Genomic DNA, 18,445 nt, shown 5'->3' on the forward strand with positions numbered 1-18,445 from the left:
CAGGGCCATGGGATCAAGCCCCACGTTGGGCTCTGTGCTGATGGTCATCAGCCTGCTTGGGATCCTCTCTGCCCCTCCCCTGCTTATGCTCGCTCGCTCTCTCTCTCTCAAAATAAATAAATAAACATTTTTTTAAAAAACAAAAAAACAAAATTGCTTGGAATGTGGCTTCTGGCTTTACAGAGGTAATATCTGAGAACTGACCATTGTCAACCATAGTATTTATCCTGTTGCTTGAGAAAAATAAAATAATTAAATATATATTAGAAGCATTAGCTACTATATGTGACTATTTCTTTTTGATATTTTATTTTTAAGATTTTATTTACTTTTAGAGTAGCAACAAAAATTTATTTAAAAAAATTTTTTTTCATATATAATTTATTGTCAAATTGGTTTCCATGCAACACCCAGTGTTGGTTTCCATACAACACCCAACAGGTCCCCTCCTCAATGCCCATCACCCACTTTCCCCTCTCCCCCACCCCTCATTAAGCCTCAGTTTGTTCTCAGGATTTAAGAGTCTCTTATGGATTGCCTCCTTCCCTCTCTGTAACTATTTTTTCTCCCCTCCCCTCCCCCCTCCCCCATGGTCTTCTGTTAAGTTTCTCAGAATCCACATAAGAGTGAAAACATATGTTAAATCTTTCTCTGCCTGACTTATTTCACTTAGCATAATACTCTCCAGTTCCATCCACATTGCTACAAATGGCCAGATTTCATTCTTTCTCATTGCCAAGTAGTATTCCATTGTATATATAAACCACATCTTCTTTATCCATTCATCAGTTGATGGACATTTAGGCTCTTTCCATAATTTGGCTATTGTTGAAAGTGCTGCTATAAACATTGGGGTACAAGTGCCCCTATGCATCAGCACTCTTGTATCCCTTGGGTAAATTCCTAGCAGTGCTATTGCCGAGTCATAGGGTAGATCTATTTTTAATTTTTTGAGGAACCTCCACATTGTTTTCCAAAGTGGCTGCACCAGTTTCTATTCCCACCAATAGTACAAGAGGGTTCCCATTTCTCCACATCCTCTTCAGCATCTATAGTCTCCTGATTTGTTCATTTTAACCACTCTGACGGGTGTGAGGTGGTATCTCATTATGGTTTTGATTTGTATTTCCCTGATGAGTAGTGACGTTGAGCATCTTTTCATGAGCCCATTGGCCATCTGGATGTCTTCTTTAGAAAAGTGTCTATTCATGTCTTCTGCCCATTTCTTCACTGGATTGTTTTTTGGGTGTGGAGTTTGGTGAGTTTTTTATAGATTTTGGATAATAACCCTTTATCTGTTATGTCATTTGCAATTATCTTTTCCCATTCCATCAGTTGCCTTTTATTTTTGTTGATTGTTTCCTTTGCAGTGCAGAAGCTTTTTGTCTTGATGAGATCCCAATAGTTCATTTTTGCTTTTAATTCCCTTGCCTTTGGAGATGTGTCAAGTAAGAAATTGATGTAGCTGAGGTCACAGAGGTTTTTTCCTGCTTTCTCCTTTAGGGTTTTGATGGTTTCCTGTCTCACATTCAGGTCCTTCATCCAATTTGAGTTTATTTTTGTGTATGGTGTAAGAAAATGGTCTAGTTTCACTCTTCTGCATGTTGCTGTCAAGTTCTCCCAGCACCATTTGTTAAAGAGGCTGTCTTTTTTCCATTGGATATTTTTTCCTGCTTTGTCAAAGATTAGTTGGCCATACGTTTGTGGGTCCAATTCTGGAGTCTCTATTCTATTCCATTGGTCTATGTGTCTGTCTTTGTGTCAAAACCATACTGTCTTGATGATTACAGCTTTGTAGTAGAGGCTGAAGTCTGGGATTGTGATGCCTCCTGCTTTCGTTTTCTTTTTCAATATTACTTTGGCTATTCGGGGTCTTTTGTGGTTCCATACAAATTTTAGGATTGCTTGTTCTAGCTTCGAGAAGAATGCCAGTGCAATTTTGATTGGGATTGCATTGAATGTGTAGATTGCTTTGGGTAGTATTGACATTTTAACAATATTTATTCTTCCAATCTATGAGTGTGGAATATTTTTACATTTCTTTGTATCTTTTTCAGTTTCCTTCATAAGCTTTCTATAGTTTTCAGCATACAGATCTTTTACATCTTTGGTTAGGTTTATTCCTAGATATTTTATGATTTCTGGTGCAATTGTGAATGGGATCAGTTTCTTTATTTGTCTTTCTGTTGCTTCATTATCAGTGTGTAAAAATGCAACTGATTTCTGTACATTAATTTTGTATCCTGCGACTTTGCTGAATTCATGTATCAGTTCTAGCAGACTTTTGGTGGAGTCTATGCATGCATAGTATCATGTCATCTGCAAAAAGTGAAAGCTTGACTTCATCTTTGTCAATTTTGATGCCTTTGATTTCATTTTGTTGTCTGATTGCTGATACTAGAACTTCCAACACTATGTTAAACAACAGCGGTGAGAGTGGACATCCCTGTCGTGTTCCTGATCTCAGGGGGAAAGCTCTCAGTTTTTCCCCATTGAGGATGATATTAGCTGTGGGCTTTTCATAAATGGCTCTTATGATGTTTAAGTATGTTCCTTCTATCCCGACTTTCTTGAGGGTCTTTATTAAGAAAGGATGCTGTATTTTGTTAAATGCTTTTTCTGTATCAATTGACAGGATCATATGGTTCTTATCTTTTGTTTTATTCATGTGATGTATCACATTGATTGATTTGTGAATGTCGAACCAGCCGTGCAGCCCAGGAATGAATCCCATTTGATCATGGTGAATAATTCTTATATGTGTTGAGTTCGATTTGTAGTATCTTGTTGAGAATTTTTGCATTCATATTCATCAGGGAGATTGGCCTGTAGTTCTCTTTTTTTGCTGGGTCTCTGGTTTGGGAATCAAAGTAATGCTGGCTTCATAGAATGAGTCTGGAAGTTTTCATTCCCTTTCTATTTTTTGGAACAGCTTGAGAAGGATAGGTATTACCGCTGCTTTAAATGTCTGGTAGAATTCCCCAGGGATGCCATCTGGTCCTGGACTCTTAATTGTTGGGAGATTTTTGATAACTGATTCAATTTCTTCACTAGTTATGGGTCTGTTCAAATTTTCTATTTATTCCTGTTTGAGTTTTAGAAGTGTGGAATTTTTTTTCGTTTATTTATTTTTGAGAGACAGAGTGTGAGTGGGGGAGGGGCAGAGAGAGAAGGAGACACAGAATCTGAAGCAGGCTTTAGGCTCTGAGCTGTCAGCACAGAGCCCTACACAGGGCTTGAACTCACAAACCGTAGGATCATGACCTGAGCTGAAGTTGGACACTTAACCAACTGAGCCACCCAGGTGCCCCTTTAAAATTTTTTTTTAATATTTATTTTTGAAAGAGAGAGACAGAATATGAGTGGGAGAGGGGCAGAGAGAGAGAGAGACACACACACACACACACACACACACACACACAGAATCCGAAGTGAGAGAGAGAGAGAGAGAGAGAGAGAGAGAGACACACAGAATCCGAAGCAGGATCAAGGCTCTGAGCTGTCAACACAGAGCCAGATGCAGGACTTGAGCCCACGAGCTGCAAGATCATGACCTGAGCTGAAGCTGGACACTTAGCCAGCTGAGCCACCCAGGCTCCCTTTAAGATATTATTTTTAAGTAATCTCTACACCCAGTGTTGGGCTCGAACTCACAACCCCGAGATCAAGAATTGCATGCTCTACTGACTGAGCCAGCCAGGCAACATGACATTTTATTTTTAGTTCCCACTCCCTTCTTTTGACAAAGTTGCCACTCAGCACCCCTACTTGGCCTCCATTTCAGTTTATATTGATCTAGTGATAAGGGGAAAAACAAGTAACAGCTGAGCAGAAATACAAATTGTATCAAAATATCCTTAAGCTAATACTTTACTAGAGCTAATACTTTTACTAGAGCCTACTTTCTGCTAGTTGGAGTTATCATTTCCATGGATATTCCTATACATTTTGGAGATCTCTTGTAGTTTATTTTCCTTCTTAGAAAAATAATTTTATAGTGGAAGGAATTAAGTGTCCTTTTTTCTGCTAAGAAGACTGAAATTGGTATGAAGACATGTTTATCAGGTCCCTACTTTGTAATAGATGGACATCGTAGGTCCTGGGATGTGTGAAGCAGGAGATTCTACCACACAGTAGTAGAACAGATGTACACGCAAACAAATTCACATACTCATCTAAGAAACATGTATTGAGTATATACTATATATTAGGCATTGTTCTAGACACTTGGGCTACAATAGTAAACAAGGTTCCTGTCCTCCTGAAGTGTGTATTCTAATTGAGGCATCATGTACATAAATAGCCAACGGAGCATTGAGAGGGGTACCTAACCCAGAGCTGAAGGTTTGGAAAGCTTCCCAGAGAAAATGATGTCCAAGCTAGAGCATGATGCAGGAAGAGGCACTGGCCAGTTCAGAATGGCTAGAGCAGAGTATGAGGGGATAAGATGTGGGCAGAGGGATTAGAGAGGTGAGCCTGGAGGAGGGGTAAGTGGGCTCTGATCATATAGACCAGACTTATGTTCATATAAGCTGAGTTCTTTCTATAAAAATGGAATTTGCAAACATAGTACTAACGGAAGACATCCATATTGATGGTGAGATCTGAAGAGTTTTACGCCTTTTTGCTACAAAAGAGAAAAAGGGTTAACATTTTAGAAAACAAAAGAAAAAATCCCCTTCACAAACTGAACAATTTTTTAAATAGCCTTATTGAGATATACTTAACATGCCATACTATTGACCCATTTAAAGTGAACAGTGGGTATGGAGGGGGAAGATGGCAGTGGATTTGGAGTACCCTAGGCTCACTTCGCCCTTTGAACACAACTAGATAACTATGAAATCATCCTGAATACTCCAGAAATGGACCTGAAGACTGGCAGAACATACTTCACAACTAAAGGTAGAGAAGAGGCCATATTGAAGAAGTTGGGAAGTATGGAGATAAAGTTTGGGAAGAAATGAATCATGGCTGCTACAGTGGGGAGGGAGCTGCAGTTGCAGAGAAGGGTGAGAGACAGACTAACACAGAGGGAAGCGCATGGAGAAAATAAATCCCCATAGTGATTGATTTAGAAAGTGAGAGGGGCTGAATTGCGTGTTTTTGCAACCAGTGGGGCTTAAAGCCTAGAGTTCTAAATGTCAGCGGGCTTGGCTCAGGGAGAGCCCAGAGGGCACTGCACTGCTCTTGGAGAGAAGGCAGGCAAACAACCTGTGGACATAGAGTATGGAAGCAGTGATCTGAAGAGACACACAGTGGGGAGGTTAGTTGCTCATCTTGGAGCATGCCCCAGAGAGACAGCATTCACAGAGAGACCCCCTCCAGGAACAAAGGAACTGGCAGGCACCAATTCTCTCCCCCATCCCTCAGCAAAAGCACACAGCCACCTGCAGGAACCAGTGCAGCACTGACACTCACTACCTAACTTGCTTACACTAAGCCCCACCTGCCCCCATGCTTGGGTGGAATTGCCTTTCCCAGTCATGCATGCCTCAGTCCTGGCATGACAAGTCTCCTCCCCCAGAAGACCAGCCCAAACCCTGCCCACACCATATCTCCCTGACCAGAAGTTTGGTGAGGCTTCGATTCCAGTAGTGGTGGCAACAGGACTCATTTCACAAGCAGACCAGAGCATATCTAGTTAAGACGCATCTCGTTCAGGCCAGGGACCAAACACTGCCCACAACAGGAGCCTCTTCAGAGGACTGGCCAGAGGATAAAATGGCTAAGACACAACAGTGAGGCACATGTAGGACACATTTGAGACACTCCTAGAGGCACCAGGCCCTGGGGAAGAGGGGGCGGTACACTGCAGGGCACTAGAGGATCTCTTCTTCATAAAGCCATTACCCTCAAGAACAGGAGACATCGATGACTTTCCTAACACAGAGAAACAGGCACAGAGATTTAGACAAAATGAGAAGACAGGAATTTGTCCCAAATGAAAGAACAGAACAAGGCCAAGCAAGAGATCTAAGTGAAATAGGGGTAAGTAACATGCCTGATGGAGAATTTAAAGCAATGATCATAAGAATATTCACTGGACTTGAGAAAAGAGTGGAGGACATCAGTGAGACCATTAACACAGAGATAAGGAATAGCATAGCAGATATAAAGGGCTCAATAAATAAAATGAGAAACATGCTTGTTGGAATGAAAAGCAGGCTAGAAGAAGCAAAGGGACAAATTAATGACCTAGAAGGCAGAATAAACAAAAGAGAGAAAAAAGAATTATGCAGAATGAGAATAGACTTGGGAACTCAGTGACTCCATCAAACATAATAACATTTGTATTATAGGAGTCCCAGAAGAAGAAGAAAGAGGGAAAGGGGCAGAGAATTTATCTGAAGAAATAATGGCTGAAAACTTCCCTAATCTGGGGAAGGAAACAAATATCTAGACCCAGGAAGCACAAAGATCCCCCAACAAAAAGCAGATCCACACCAAGATATGTTGTAATTAAAATGGCAAATATATTGGGGCGCCTGGGTGGCTTGGTTGGTTAAGCATCGAACTTAGGCTCAGGTCATGATCTCATGGTCCGTGAGTTTGAGCCCTGCGTTGGGCTCTGTGCTGACAGCTCAGAGCCTGGAGCCTGTGTCAGATTCTGTGTCTCCCTCTCTCTCTGCTCCTCCCCTGTTCATGCTCTGTCTCTCTCTGTCTCAAAAATAAATAAACGTTAAAAAAAATTTTTTTTAATTAAAAAAATGGCAAATATAGTGATAACAAAAATATATTAAAAGCCACAAGACAAAAACAGTTGCATACAAGGAAACCCCATAAGGATATTCAGTGAATTTTTCAGCAGAAACTTTCCAAGCCAGAAAAGAGTGGCATGAATGGGAAAAACCTACAGCCAAGAATACTCTATCCAGCAAGGCTATCATTCAGAATAGAAGGAGAGATAGAGTTTCCCAGAAAAACAAAAACTAAAGTAGCTCATGACCACTAAACCAGCCATGCAAGAAATATTAAAGAGGACTCCTTGAATGGAAAGGAAAGACCAAAAATGACAATATTAAGGTAGGAAACATTTAAAAGCAGTAAAAATGAATTTTTCTGTAAAAAATCAGTCAAGGAACTCACAAAATAAAATGATGTAAAATATAACATCATATACTTGGAGTGGGGAAGAGAGGAGTAAGGAATGGGTTCAAACTTAAATGATCATCAACTTAATATAGACTATTAGGCTGCTACATGCAGAAGAGGTTATATGCAAACCTAATGCTAACCACAAATCAAAAACCACTAATAAATATGCAAAGAATAAAGAGAAAGAAATCCAAATATATTATTAAAAACCCCAGCACCATGAAAGAAAGACAAGAAAGGATCAGAGAAAATCTTCAGAAACAACCACACAGCAAGTAATAAAATGGCAATGAAGACAAATCTGTCAATAATTACTTCGAATATAAATAGTAAACACTCCAATCAAAAGACAGGGTGACAGAATAGATTAAAAAAAAAAAAAGGCCTATCCATATGCTGTTTAAAGAGACTCGTTTTATACCTAAAGATACCTGCAGATTGAAAGTGAGGGAATGGAGAAACATTTATCATGCAAATGGATGTCAAAAGAAAGCCAGAGTAGCAATACTTATTTAGACAAAATAAAGGCTATAGGGCCTGGGTGGCTCAGTTGGTTAAGCATCTGAATCTTGATTTCAGCCCAGGTCATGACCTCACTTTTCATGAGATCGAGTGCTGCATCAAGCTTTGTGCTAACAGTGCAGAGCCTGCTTGGGATTCATTCTCCCTCTCTCCCTCTCCCTCTCTCTGTCTCTGTCCCTCCCCCACTCATATGTGCTCTCTCAAATAAATACATTTTTAAAAAATCCTTTAAAAAAAAGACTGTAACAAGACAAAAGAAGGACACTATATAATCATAAAGGTGACAGTACAACAAGAAAATAATAACAATTGTAGGGGTGCCTGGGTGGCTCAGTCAGTTGAGTGTCCAACTCTTGATTTCAGCTTAGGTCATGATCCTAGGGTCGTGTGATTGAGCCCTATGTTGGGCTCCATGCTGAGCGTAGAGCATGCTTAAGATTCTGTCTCCCTCTCCCCCTGACCCCTGCTTGTGCTCCCTCTCTGTAAAATTAAAAAAAAAAAAAAAAAAAAAAAAAGGATATAACAATTGTAAATATGCACCCAACATTGGAGTACCCAAATATATAAAACAGTTAACAACAAACAGAGGAACTAATCAATAGTAATACAATACTAGTAGGGGACTTTAACACCCCACTTATATCAATAGACAGATCATCCAAACAAAATCAATAAGGAAACAATGACTTTGAATGACACAATGTACCAGATGGGTTTCACAGATGTATTCAAAACATTCCATCCTAAAACAGCAGAATACACATTCTTTTCAAGTGTACATAGAATATTCTCCAGAATAGATCACATATTAGGCCACAAAACAAACCCCAACAAATTCAAAAAGATTGAAGTCATACCGTGCATTTCTTTTTTTTAGAGAGGGAGAGGTTCAAAACCTTTGGGATGCAGCAAAAACCATTCCAAGAGAGAAGTATATAGCAATACAAGACTACCTCAAGAAGCAAGAAAAGTATAAAATAACCTAACCTTATACCTAAAGGAGCTAGAAAAAGAACAACAAACAAAGCCTAATAACCATCACAAGGAAAGAAATAATAAAGATTAGAGCAGAAATAAATGATACAGAAACTAAAAAAAATAATAGAACAGATCAATGAAACCAGGAGCTGGTTCTTTGAAAAAAGTCAATAAAATTGATAAACCTCTAGCCAGACTTACCAAGAAAAAAAAGACAAAGAATTCAAATAAATGAGAGGAGAAATAGCAACCAACCCCACAGAAATACAGTTAGAATATTATGAAAAACTATATGCCAACTAATTGGACAAAAAAGTGGGTACATTCCTAGAAACACATAACCTACCAAAACTGAAACAGGAAGAAATAGAAAATTTGAACAGATTGGTTACCAGAAAATAAATAGAATCAGTAATTTAAAAAAACTCCCCAACAAACAAAAGTCCAGGACCAGATGGTTTCAGAAGCGAATTCTACCAAACATTTAAAGAAGAGTTAATGCCTATTCTTCTCGAACTATTCCAAAAAATAGAAGAGGAAGGAAGACTTACAAATTCATTCTATGAGACCAGCATTACCCTGGTTCCAAAACCAGATAAAGATATCACGAAAAAAGAAAACTACAGGCCAGTATCTCCAATGAACATGGGTGCAAAGATCCTCAACAAAATACTAGCAAACCAAATCCAACAACACCTTAAAAAATTATCCACCACAATCAAGTGGAATTTATTCCTAGGTTGCAAGGGTGGCTCAATATTTGCAAATCAATCCACATCACATCAATAAGAGAAACAATAAGAACCATATGATCATTTCAATAGATGCAGTAAACTCTCAACATGATAAAAACTCTCAACAAAGTAGGTTTAGAGGGAACATACCTAAACTTAATAAAGGCCATATATGAAAAACCTATAGCTAACATCATCTTTAATGGGGAAAAACTGAGAGCTTTTCCCCTAAGGTCAGGAACAAGACAAGGATATCCACTCTCACCACTTTTATTCAACATGCCACTGAAAGTCATAATGCAAACTGAATAGATCATAGTTGTCCGTCCTCTGAGATGGTTGAATGTAAGCAGAAGTGGTTTGAGAAAAAAGCCACACTGCTTATTTTTAAGTCTACTTGTAAATTCATAATTTGGATATGAGGGATACCTTTATCCTAAAGAGAAAAGGGAATTTAGTTTCAGTCTTGGCTCTGCGTCTTTCTCTTGGGCAAATGATTCTTCCTCAGCCTGATATTATCACATATAAATTTGAGTACTATACTTCTCTGACAACACACATCACACTTTATTTTATGTCTGTGTTCCTCCCTAGATATGATCCATAAACAAACAAGAAACAAAACAAGAAAGACTACCAGTATCTCCTCTTTGAACTCATATAAATGTGAGGATAAAATGAGAAAATAGTTTTTAATCAAATAATTTTTAATTTTTCATAAAAGATGCTTCATAAAAAAATAAAAATAAATGGGATACTACGTGGCAAAGAGAAAGAATGAAATATGGCCTTTTGTAGCAACGTGGATGGAACTGAAGAGTGTGATGCTAAGTGAAATAAGTCATACAGAGAAAGACAGATACCATGTGTTTTCACTCTTATGTGGATCCTGAGAAACTTAACTGAAGACCATGGGGGAGAGGAAGAAAAAAAAAAAGTTAGAGAGGGAGGGAGCCAAAACATAAGACACTCTTAAAAACAGAGAAAAACTGAGGGTTGATGGGGGGGTGGGAGGGAGGGGAGGGTGGGTGAGGGGTATTGAGGAGGGCACCTGTTGGGATGAGCACTGACTGTTGTATGGAAACCAATTTGACAATAAATTTCATCTTAACAAAAAATTAAATTAAATTAAAAAATTAAAATTAAAAAAAGATGCTTCATAAATCTAAGGCATTTCAAACATTCCCAACTCAAATTAGTTAACTAGACTTAGAGATGAACAAAATTCTGGAAAACGAAAAAGTAACTGGTGTAGTAGAGAACAATAGACTATTTATTTATATATTTTTTATTTATATTTTAATTTTTTAAGTTTATTTATTTTTGAGAGAGAGACAGAGGGCAAGCAGGAGAGGGGCAGGGAGAGAGGGAGACACAGAATCTGAAGCAGGCTCCAGGCTCTGAGCTGTCAGCACAGAGCCCAACGCAGGGCTTGAACTCACAAACTGCGAGATCATGACCTGAGCTGAAGTCGGACGCTTAACCAACTGAGCCACACAGGTGCCCCTAGATCATTGAATTTTTAAAACTGTGGCAAAATACACATAACATAAAATTTATTATTTTACCCATTTTTAAGTGTACAGGTCAGTGACATTAAGTACAGTCACATTGTTGTGCAACTATCACCACCATCCATCTCCAGAACTTTTTCATCTTCCCATAAAACTCTATATCATTAAATAATAACTCCCCATTCTTCTATGCCCTGCATCCCAGGTAACCACTATTCTACTTTCTGTCTCTATGAGTTTGACTACTCTAGATTTCTCATATAAGTGGAATCATAAAATATTTGTCCTTTTTTTTTTAATATTTGTCCTTTTGTGATGGCATATTTCACTTAGCAGTGAGCATCTTTTCATGGGCTTATTGGCCACTTACATATCTTCTTTGAAGAAATGTCTATTCATGTTCTTTACCTATTTCTGAATTGGGTTGTTTATTTTGCTATTGTTGTAGGAGTGCTTTATGTATTCTGGATATTAATTCTGTATCAGATACATGACAACAGTGGAAACGGAAAACAAGGGATAGATCTGAGTGAGAATATGAAGAAAGAGCTGTCAAAATTTGGATAAAATAGCTACATTTTAAGTCAGAATAGCTGGGATGTTTTAAGCAAGAAAATTAAAATTATTTTGGTTTGAAGATTTAGTTTTTAAACCAGTGTTGGCAGTTTTGACAGTTCTTCCTTTCTTCCAGGTATCTCAGGTAGTTTGAACTTTGATGAAGAGGAGACTGATGGGGAAGAAGAAGGAAAGAAATTATGTCATTCGCCATATTCAGATGCAGAGAGACCCAATTCTGCATCCAGCCAGAAATCAACCACAGTACGTAGTTCTGAAACTTCTTCCTTTGGAACTTATTTAACTATTTCCCAAATGCATCTCTAATATTTAAACAGGATTACTGAATGAGGGTTCCTTCAAAAGATTTTTAAAAATGTTTTATTTTTGAGAGAGAGAAAGAGAGAGTGCATGCACATGCGCGTGTAGGAAAAGGGCAGAGAAGGGGAGGGGCAGAGAAGGGGAGGGACAAAGGACTCAAAGTGGGCTCTGTGCTAAGAGTGGAGAGCCTGATGCGGGGCTTGAACTTATGAACCATGAGATCATGACCTGAGCCTGTCAGATGTTTAACCAACTGAGCCACCCAGGTGCCCCTCTTTCAAAAGATTTAAGCTCAAATTTAGTCTTAAAGTTCATGACCCCCCCCCTAAATTTCTTGTGTTTCAAGCCAGCTATTGTGAAGTTATATCCCACTTTTGTACTTGGCTCCTTCATTATTCCCAATATTCATATGCCTATTTCACTTCTCAGAGTTTCCCTTTATTTTGTCAGAAGACTAGAGACATAGGGATAAGTCACTAAATTATTTTGTATGTTGTTTCTTGATAAGAATAACAAGTTTTCTGATCCAACCTCTATCGCTCACATGTGGCTGTTCTTTCAGGATACAGGAGCTTATGGTACTGCAGCCCAACAAAGTGATAACCAGCTGGGAGAAGTGGAGAATTTGGAGGACTTTGCATATAGTCCTGCCCCTCGGGGTATTACAGTAAAGTGTCGGATAACCAGGGATAAAAAAGGAATGGATCGGGGTCTCTTCCCCACTTACTATATGCACTTGGAAAAAGATGAAAATCGGAAGGTATGAGAAATGATTCTTTTAAAATTTTTTTTTTGTTTGTTTAGGGGTGCCTGGGTGGCTTAGTTGGTTAAGTGAATGACTTTGGCTCAGGTCCTGATCTCAGAGTCCCGCATTAGACTTGGTGCTGTCAGCCTGTCAGCATGGAGCCCACTTTGGATCCTCTGTCCCCCTCTCTTTCTGCCCCTCCCCCACTCACGCTGTCTCAAAAAATAAATAAAACGCTAAAAACATTTTTTTTAAATATTTTTCTTTTATTTATTTGGGAGAGTGAGTGTGGGAGAGAGGGACGGGGGTGGGGGGAGAGTGAGAGAGAGAGAGAGAGAGAGAGAGAGAGAGAGAGAATCCCAAGCAGACTCCACACTCAGCACAGAGCCTGACATGGGCTCAATCCCACGACTCCAGGATCATGACCTGAGCCAAAACCAAGAGCTGGACGCTCAATCTACTTAGCCACCTGGGCACCCTGAGAATTGATTCTTTGTTTTTTAAATATGAAATTTATTGTCAAATTGGTTTCCATACAACACCCAGTGCTCATCCCAACAGGTGCCCTCCTCAATGCCCATCACTCACTTTCTCCTCCCTCCCACCCTCCATCAACCCTGTTTATTCTCAGTTTTTAAGAGTCTCTTATGGTTTGCCTCCCTCCCTCTCTAATTTTTTTTTTCCTTCTTCTCCCCCATGGTCTTCTGTTAAGTTTCTCAGGATCCACATAAGAGTGAAAACATATGGTATCTGTCTTTCTCTGTATGACTTATTTCACTTAGCATAACACTCTCCAGTTCCATCCATGTTGCTACAAAAGGCCATATTTCATTCTTTCTCATTGCCAGGTAGTATTCCATTGTGTATATAAACCATAATTTCTTTATCCATTCATCAGTTGATGGACATTTAGGCTCTTTCCATAATTTGGCTATTGTTGAGAGTGCTGCTATAAACATTGGGGTACATGTGCCCCTATGCATCAGGACTCCTCTATCCCTTGGGTAAATTCCTAGCGGTGCTATTGCTGGGTCATAGGGTAGATCTATTTTTAATTTTTTGAGGAACCTCCACACTGTTTTCCAGTTTGCATTCCCAGCAACAGTGCAAGAGGGTTCCCATTTCTTCACATCCTCTCCAGCATCTATAGTCTCCTGATTTGTTCATTTTAGCCACCCTAAGAATTGATTCTTAAGACAAACCTTGAAATAGAGGGGAAGAATGTTGTGGGAATAGATTGTTGAAGGGCCTTAGGATAGAGGAACAGCACTGGTAACAGACTAAGTCATCTGGAAGCAGATTGTACTTCCTAACTCCCAGGTGCTGTGTTCTGTCTTCAAAGAAAGAGCTCATAGTCTCATAGGCAAAATCTGTTCCACCCCAAAGAAAAAAGTTTTATCCAGAATATAAGAAAGTAGAGGAGAATATTTGAATGTAATTATTTGCACCTCTATCCAACTTTTTGGCAGGGGGAGGGTGTTACTGTGTGCTCTTTGGTTTTTATTTTAATTATGGTAGAACATGACATTGTGGAAGAAAGAGCAAGCTTTAGGGGATAGGAGGAAGTGGAAATACGGAACAACATGCAAGTGAAATGTCTTATTTCTCACTTTAGGAATTCTAATTTACTTTAAATACAAATTTGAGGCAATTTAATACTTGCTAATGAACAATGTATTTTGTATTGCTGCTGCCAGGTCTAAGTGGATGATTTTAACAGCACAGAAATGAGATGATGATTTATATCATTGTTGTTATAACCACTATTTATTGTTTATGCTGTACCAGGCATGTGCTAAATGCTTCATGTATATAATATCTCCTATAATCCTTATCACAATCTTGTGAGATAGGATTTCTTATCCCTGCTTCATAGATGAGTAACTGGGGCATAGAGAGTGACATACCTGCCTCAAGTCACACTAATACGTGGCAGAGCCAGACTCAAACCTGTGTCTGATTTCAAAGTCCCTTCCTTAGCTACTGCCATTCTCCTGCTTCCCTGTCGTTGTCCAAGTCTAGTGGGATTTAGGAAGGATGCATAAATACGACAGTATTCATATCACTGAAGATACAAAAAGGAATATGAGGAAAGCAGCTGCATTAAAGAATTAGAAGGATGGGATGGGGCACCTGGGTGGCTCAGTCGGTTAAGTGCCTGACTTCAGCCCAGGTCAGGATCTCATGGTTCGTGAGCTCGAGCCCTGCATCAGGTTTGGTGCTGACAACGCGGAGCCTGCTTGGAATCCTCTGTCTCCCTCTCTCCCTGCCCCTTCCCCACTCATGCTGTCTCTCTCTCAAAAATAAATAAACTTAAAAAAAAAAAAAGGAATAAGCCACGGTGGTTCTCTTGACATTTTTGACTGACATTTTTTTCTTTTTCCAGATATTTCTTCTTGCAGGTAGAAAGCGGAAAAAGAGCAAAACATCCAACTATCTTATCTCCACTGATCCAACAGATTTATCTCGTGAAGGGGAAAGTTACATTGGCAAACTCAGGTGAGTGCAGCCTTGTTTTACTGATCTATTCTTTCTGATACTTTTATTCCTGTTGTTTTAGAACAATTTCTTTTTTCTTTTTTTTTTTTTTAAATGTTTATTCATTTTTGAGAGAGAGTATGAGCAGGGGAGGGGCAGAGAGAGAGGGGACAGAGGATCCCAAGCAGGCTCTGAGCTGACAGCAGAGAGCCTGATGCAGGGCTCGAACTCAATGAACTGTGAGATTGTGACATGAGCCAAAGTCGGACACTCAAGAGACTGAGACACCCAGGTGACCCAAAACAATCCATATCTTCTTTGCAATGAGCATGTACTTATGTTGTAATCTTAAAAAAACATAAAAGTTAACAGAAAATCTAAGTCCCTTCCTTATTTAATGAGTGATCTTTGAAAAAGTAGTGATGAACATTTGGAGAACAGGCAAATGGACTTCCACTCTGTTACATACCTGTCCTAGATTTGTATTTGTGTAGGAGCAAAAATATAGATCATTAATGGCGACTTTTTCCTCTTGATTCTAGATCCAACCTCATGGGGACCAAGTTTACAGTTTACGATCACGGTGTCAGCCCAGCCAAGGCCCAGGGTCTGGTAGAGAAGGCCTATACCCGGCAGGAGCTGGCAGCCATCTGTTACGTACGTGCCAGTCTCAGAACACACTCTTTTCCTGAGTCTTTTCCTTAATCTCCTGGGTGTCCTGCTGGCCCTTTAAACCTAACCAATACTGAACTCACTATCTTCCCTCCCAAGCTTGTTTCTATCTCTATGATCCCCCTTTTTTCTGTTGCTGGTATCGTTTTTTCTGTATATTCATTTTAATTATTTATGAATTACCAAGTTTGGTTGTTTTTAATTTTTTAAAAACATTTCTTGTCTGCTCTTTTATTTCCTAATGCCATTGTATTAATTCAGTCCTTTATTATCTCTTACCCACTGGCCAGAGGTTACAACAAAGTGGAAACTGATCTCTCTTTACTTTTAGTTTCCCTGATTCACTCTATACTGCTGCCAGATGGATCTTTTCTAAAATACAGTGCCAGTAAATCCTGTGGTTCTCTTGCTTCACAGCATTTAGTTACTACCCACTGCATACAGAAAAAAGCCCTAATGCTTTGGCCTTTCCTCCAGACTCTTCTAATGGCCCTGGCCCTGTCCTGTTCCCATAATGGGAGACATAACAGCCCCCTGTCATTGCCTTGCTGCACCATGTGATCTTTCCTTACCCTAGAGCCTCTCCTTTCCCCCTCCTTGTCCTTTGTCTAACCAACTGATGCCATCGGAGAAGTCTTTTCTGAACATTTGATAGAGTTGACCTTTGTATGTATACATCCCCATGGCCCCCGTGCTTCCTCTAGTAACTCACACATTATACTTGTTACTGCTTGTGCCACACGAACCTTCTCTTGTAAACTCTTATTCTCTGCTACATCCCCACTAGCACAGGGCCCGGTGCATGGTAAGCACTCAAAAGTCATTGAGTAAAAGAAAATAAGAAGCAATTAACCTGACTTAACCTGTTGCTTTGATCCCAAAGTCACAACTTTTTCATAAATTGGAATTAATCTCATCATTTCCCATGAAATGTTGTGAAATTAAATGGCTAACTTAATATTTTTATAATGTATAGTTTTTTTTCTCCTAGTTTCATTTCTCCATTACATGTTTTAACTATGCATAACTTCCATATATATGTACACGTGTACATGTATATATGTATAGGTATACATACAAGCGTATATATTTACCTTTTTAATGTGCTTATTTTATTCATATATAATCTGCCTGGCCTGACAGGCATTTAAGGTTTTTTAGGTTTTTTTTTTTTTTTCATTTTTAGTTTTCATTTTATTTATTTTAGAGAGAAAGTATGTGTTTAGAGAGAAAGCAGGAGAGAGAGTTAGAGGGAGAGAGAAAGAATCCCAAGCAGGCTGTACCCACAGCCACCCAGGTGCTCCTAGGTTTGTTGTTTTTTTTTTTAATTGAGGTCTAATTGGCATATTAGTTTCATATGTATAATGTAATGATTTTATATATATGTATATATTGCAAAATGATCATCACATTCAGTTAATAAGTTTAGTTATTAAGTTTAGTTAATATCCATCACCACGCATGGTTACAGCTGTTTTTCTTATAAGAACTTTTAAGATCTACTCTCTTAGCAACTTTCAAATGTACAGTATAGTATTATGATCATTATTTTTTATTTATATAGGTGACACATAATGTTACATTAATTTCAGGTATACAACTTAGTGATTGACAAGTTTATACATTATGCTGTGTTCACAACAAATGTGGCTACCATCTGTCCTGAATATATGGCTATTACAATACCACTGATTATATTCCTAATGTGGATACAGGCATTTGAAGTTTTTACTTCCTGGTACATTCCCTATATAATTTAAGCTGTAATTCTCATTGTATATCATATGTCCTCATTGGGAAATAAATATTTATTGATGATGACAAAATTAAAAAATAAAATATTTTTTAGTTTATTTATTTATTTTGAGAGAGCAAGTGGGTTAGGGGCAGAGAGAGAGAATTCCAAACAGGCTCTGTACTGTCAGCACAGAGCTTGATGTGGGGCCTGAACTCACAACTGTGACATCATGACCTTAGCTGAAACCAAAGGCCGGATGCTTAACTGACTGAGCCACTCAGGCGCCCCCAAAGTTAGTTTTTTTAAGTTTATTTATTTATTTTGAGAGAGACCATGTGCTCATGAATGAGGGAGGGGCAGAGAGAGAGGGGGAGAGAGAATCCCTAGCTGGCTCTGCACTGGATCTCACTACTGTGAGATTATAAGCGGAGCTGAAATCAAGAGTCAGACATTTAACTGACTGAGCCACCCAGGCGCCCCTGTGTTGAGGACAAAATTGGAAAGTGCTCACAGTTGTCTCAAGTTTCACTTAAGAGTAAAGAGAATAAAGTTTTAAGCCAATAGAATCTGTTTTAAATTCAAGTGTTCAAATTAGGTTTAAAAGGAGGTACAGTATTACCTTCCTTGTTTTGACTCTCTGTCTCTTTGTTCACCTACAGTAAAGTAATAAAATAGTTTTTAGTGTTTTTGACATCATCACTGGACATTTTACATGCCCAAGAAAGTCATGTGTTTTTCCTTTCCGTTTTCAAATTCCTGCCTTATTCTGTCTTCCAGGAAACAAATGTACTTGGATTTAAAGGTCCTAGGAAAATGTCTGTGATCATTCCAGGAATGAATATGAATCATGAACGGATCCCATTTCGGCCACGAAATGTAAGTAAGAACGTATTTAATCAACAAAGGAACCTCAAAGACAAGAATACAGTACAGATGAGATCACTACAAAAAAGTATTGATTCTTACAGAATCCCAAAGTGGAGTGTGGCTCATACCGTTCTTCACGAGAGTGATCAGTCCCGAACCTCAGGATGAGGGCCGTTGCAGCAGAATTGCGAAAGCGGTTGATTTGAAACCGCTTGGTCTGCCA

The 18,445-nt window shown here is 38.9% G+C and overlaps 1 protein-coding gene across 6 annotated transcripts in view; it reads left to right on the top strand.

The window, feature by feature from the left end:
- Positions 1-18,445, top strand: part of TULP3 (TUB like protein 3) — a 67,298-nt gene that overhangs the window by 44,946 nt on the left and 3,907 nt on the right. For 5 of the 6 annotated variants that reach the window (XM_060658715.3, XM_060658714.3, XM_060658718.3 and 2 more), the window contains exons 5-10: positions 9,927-9,998; positions 11,538-11,665; positions 12,285-12,482; positions 14,854-14,966; positions 15,488-15,602; positions 18,133-18,231. In XM_060658715.3, coding sequence (XP_060514698.1) covers positions 9,927-9,998; positions 11,538-11,665; positions 12,285-12,482; positions 14,854-14,966; positions 15,488-15,602; positions 18,133-18,231 — 725 coding nt within the window. The remainder of the gene's footprint in view (positions 1-9,926; positions 9,999-11,537; positions 11,666-12,284; positions 12,483-14,853; positions 14,967-15,487; positions 15,603-18,132; positions 18,232-18,445) is intronic. The other variant, XM_060658717.3, reaches the window with a different exon arrangement.

The sequence above is a fragment of the Panthera onca genome, chromosome B4 (genome assembly GCF_046562875.1).
Source record: "Panthera onca isolate mPanOnc1 chromosome B4, mPanOnc1 haplotype 2, whole genome shotgun sequence".
NCBI lineage: Eukaryota > Metazoa > Chordata > Mammalia > Carnivora > Felidae > Panthera > Panthera onca.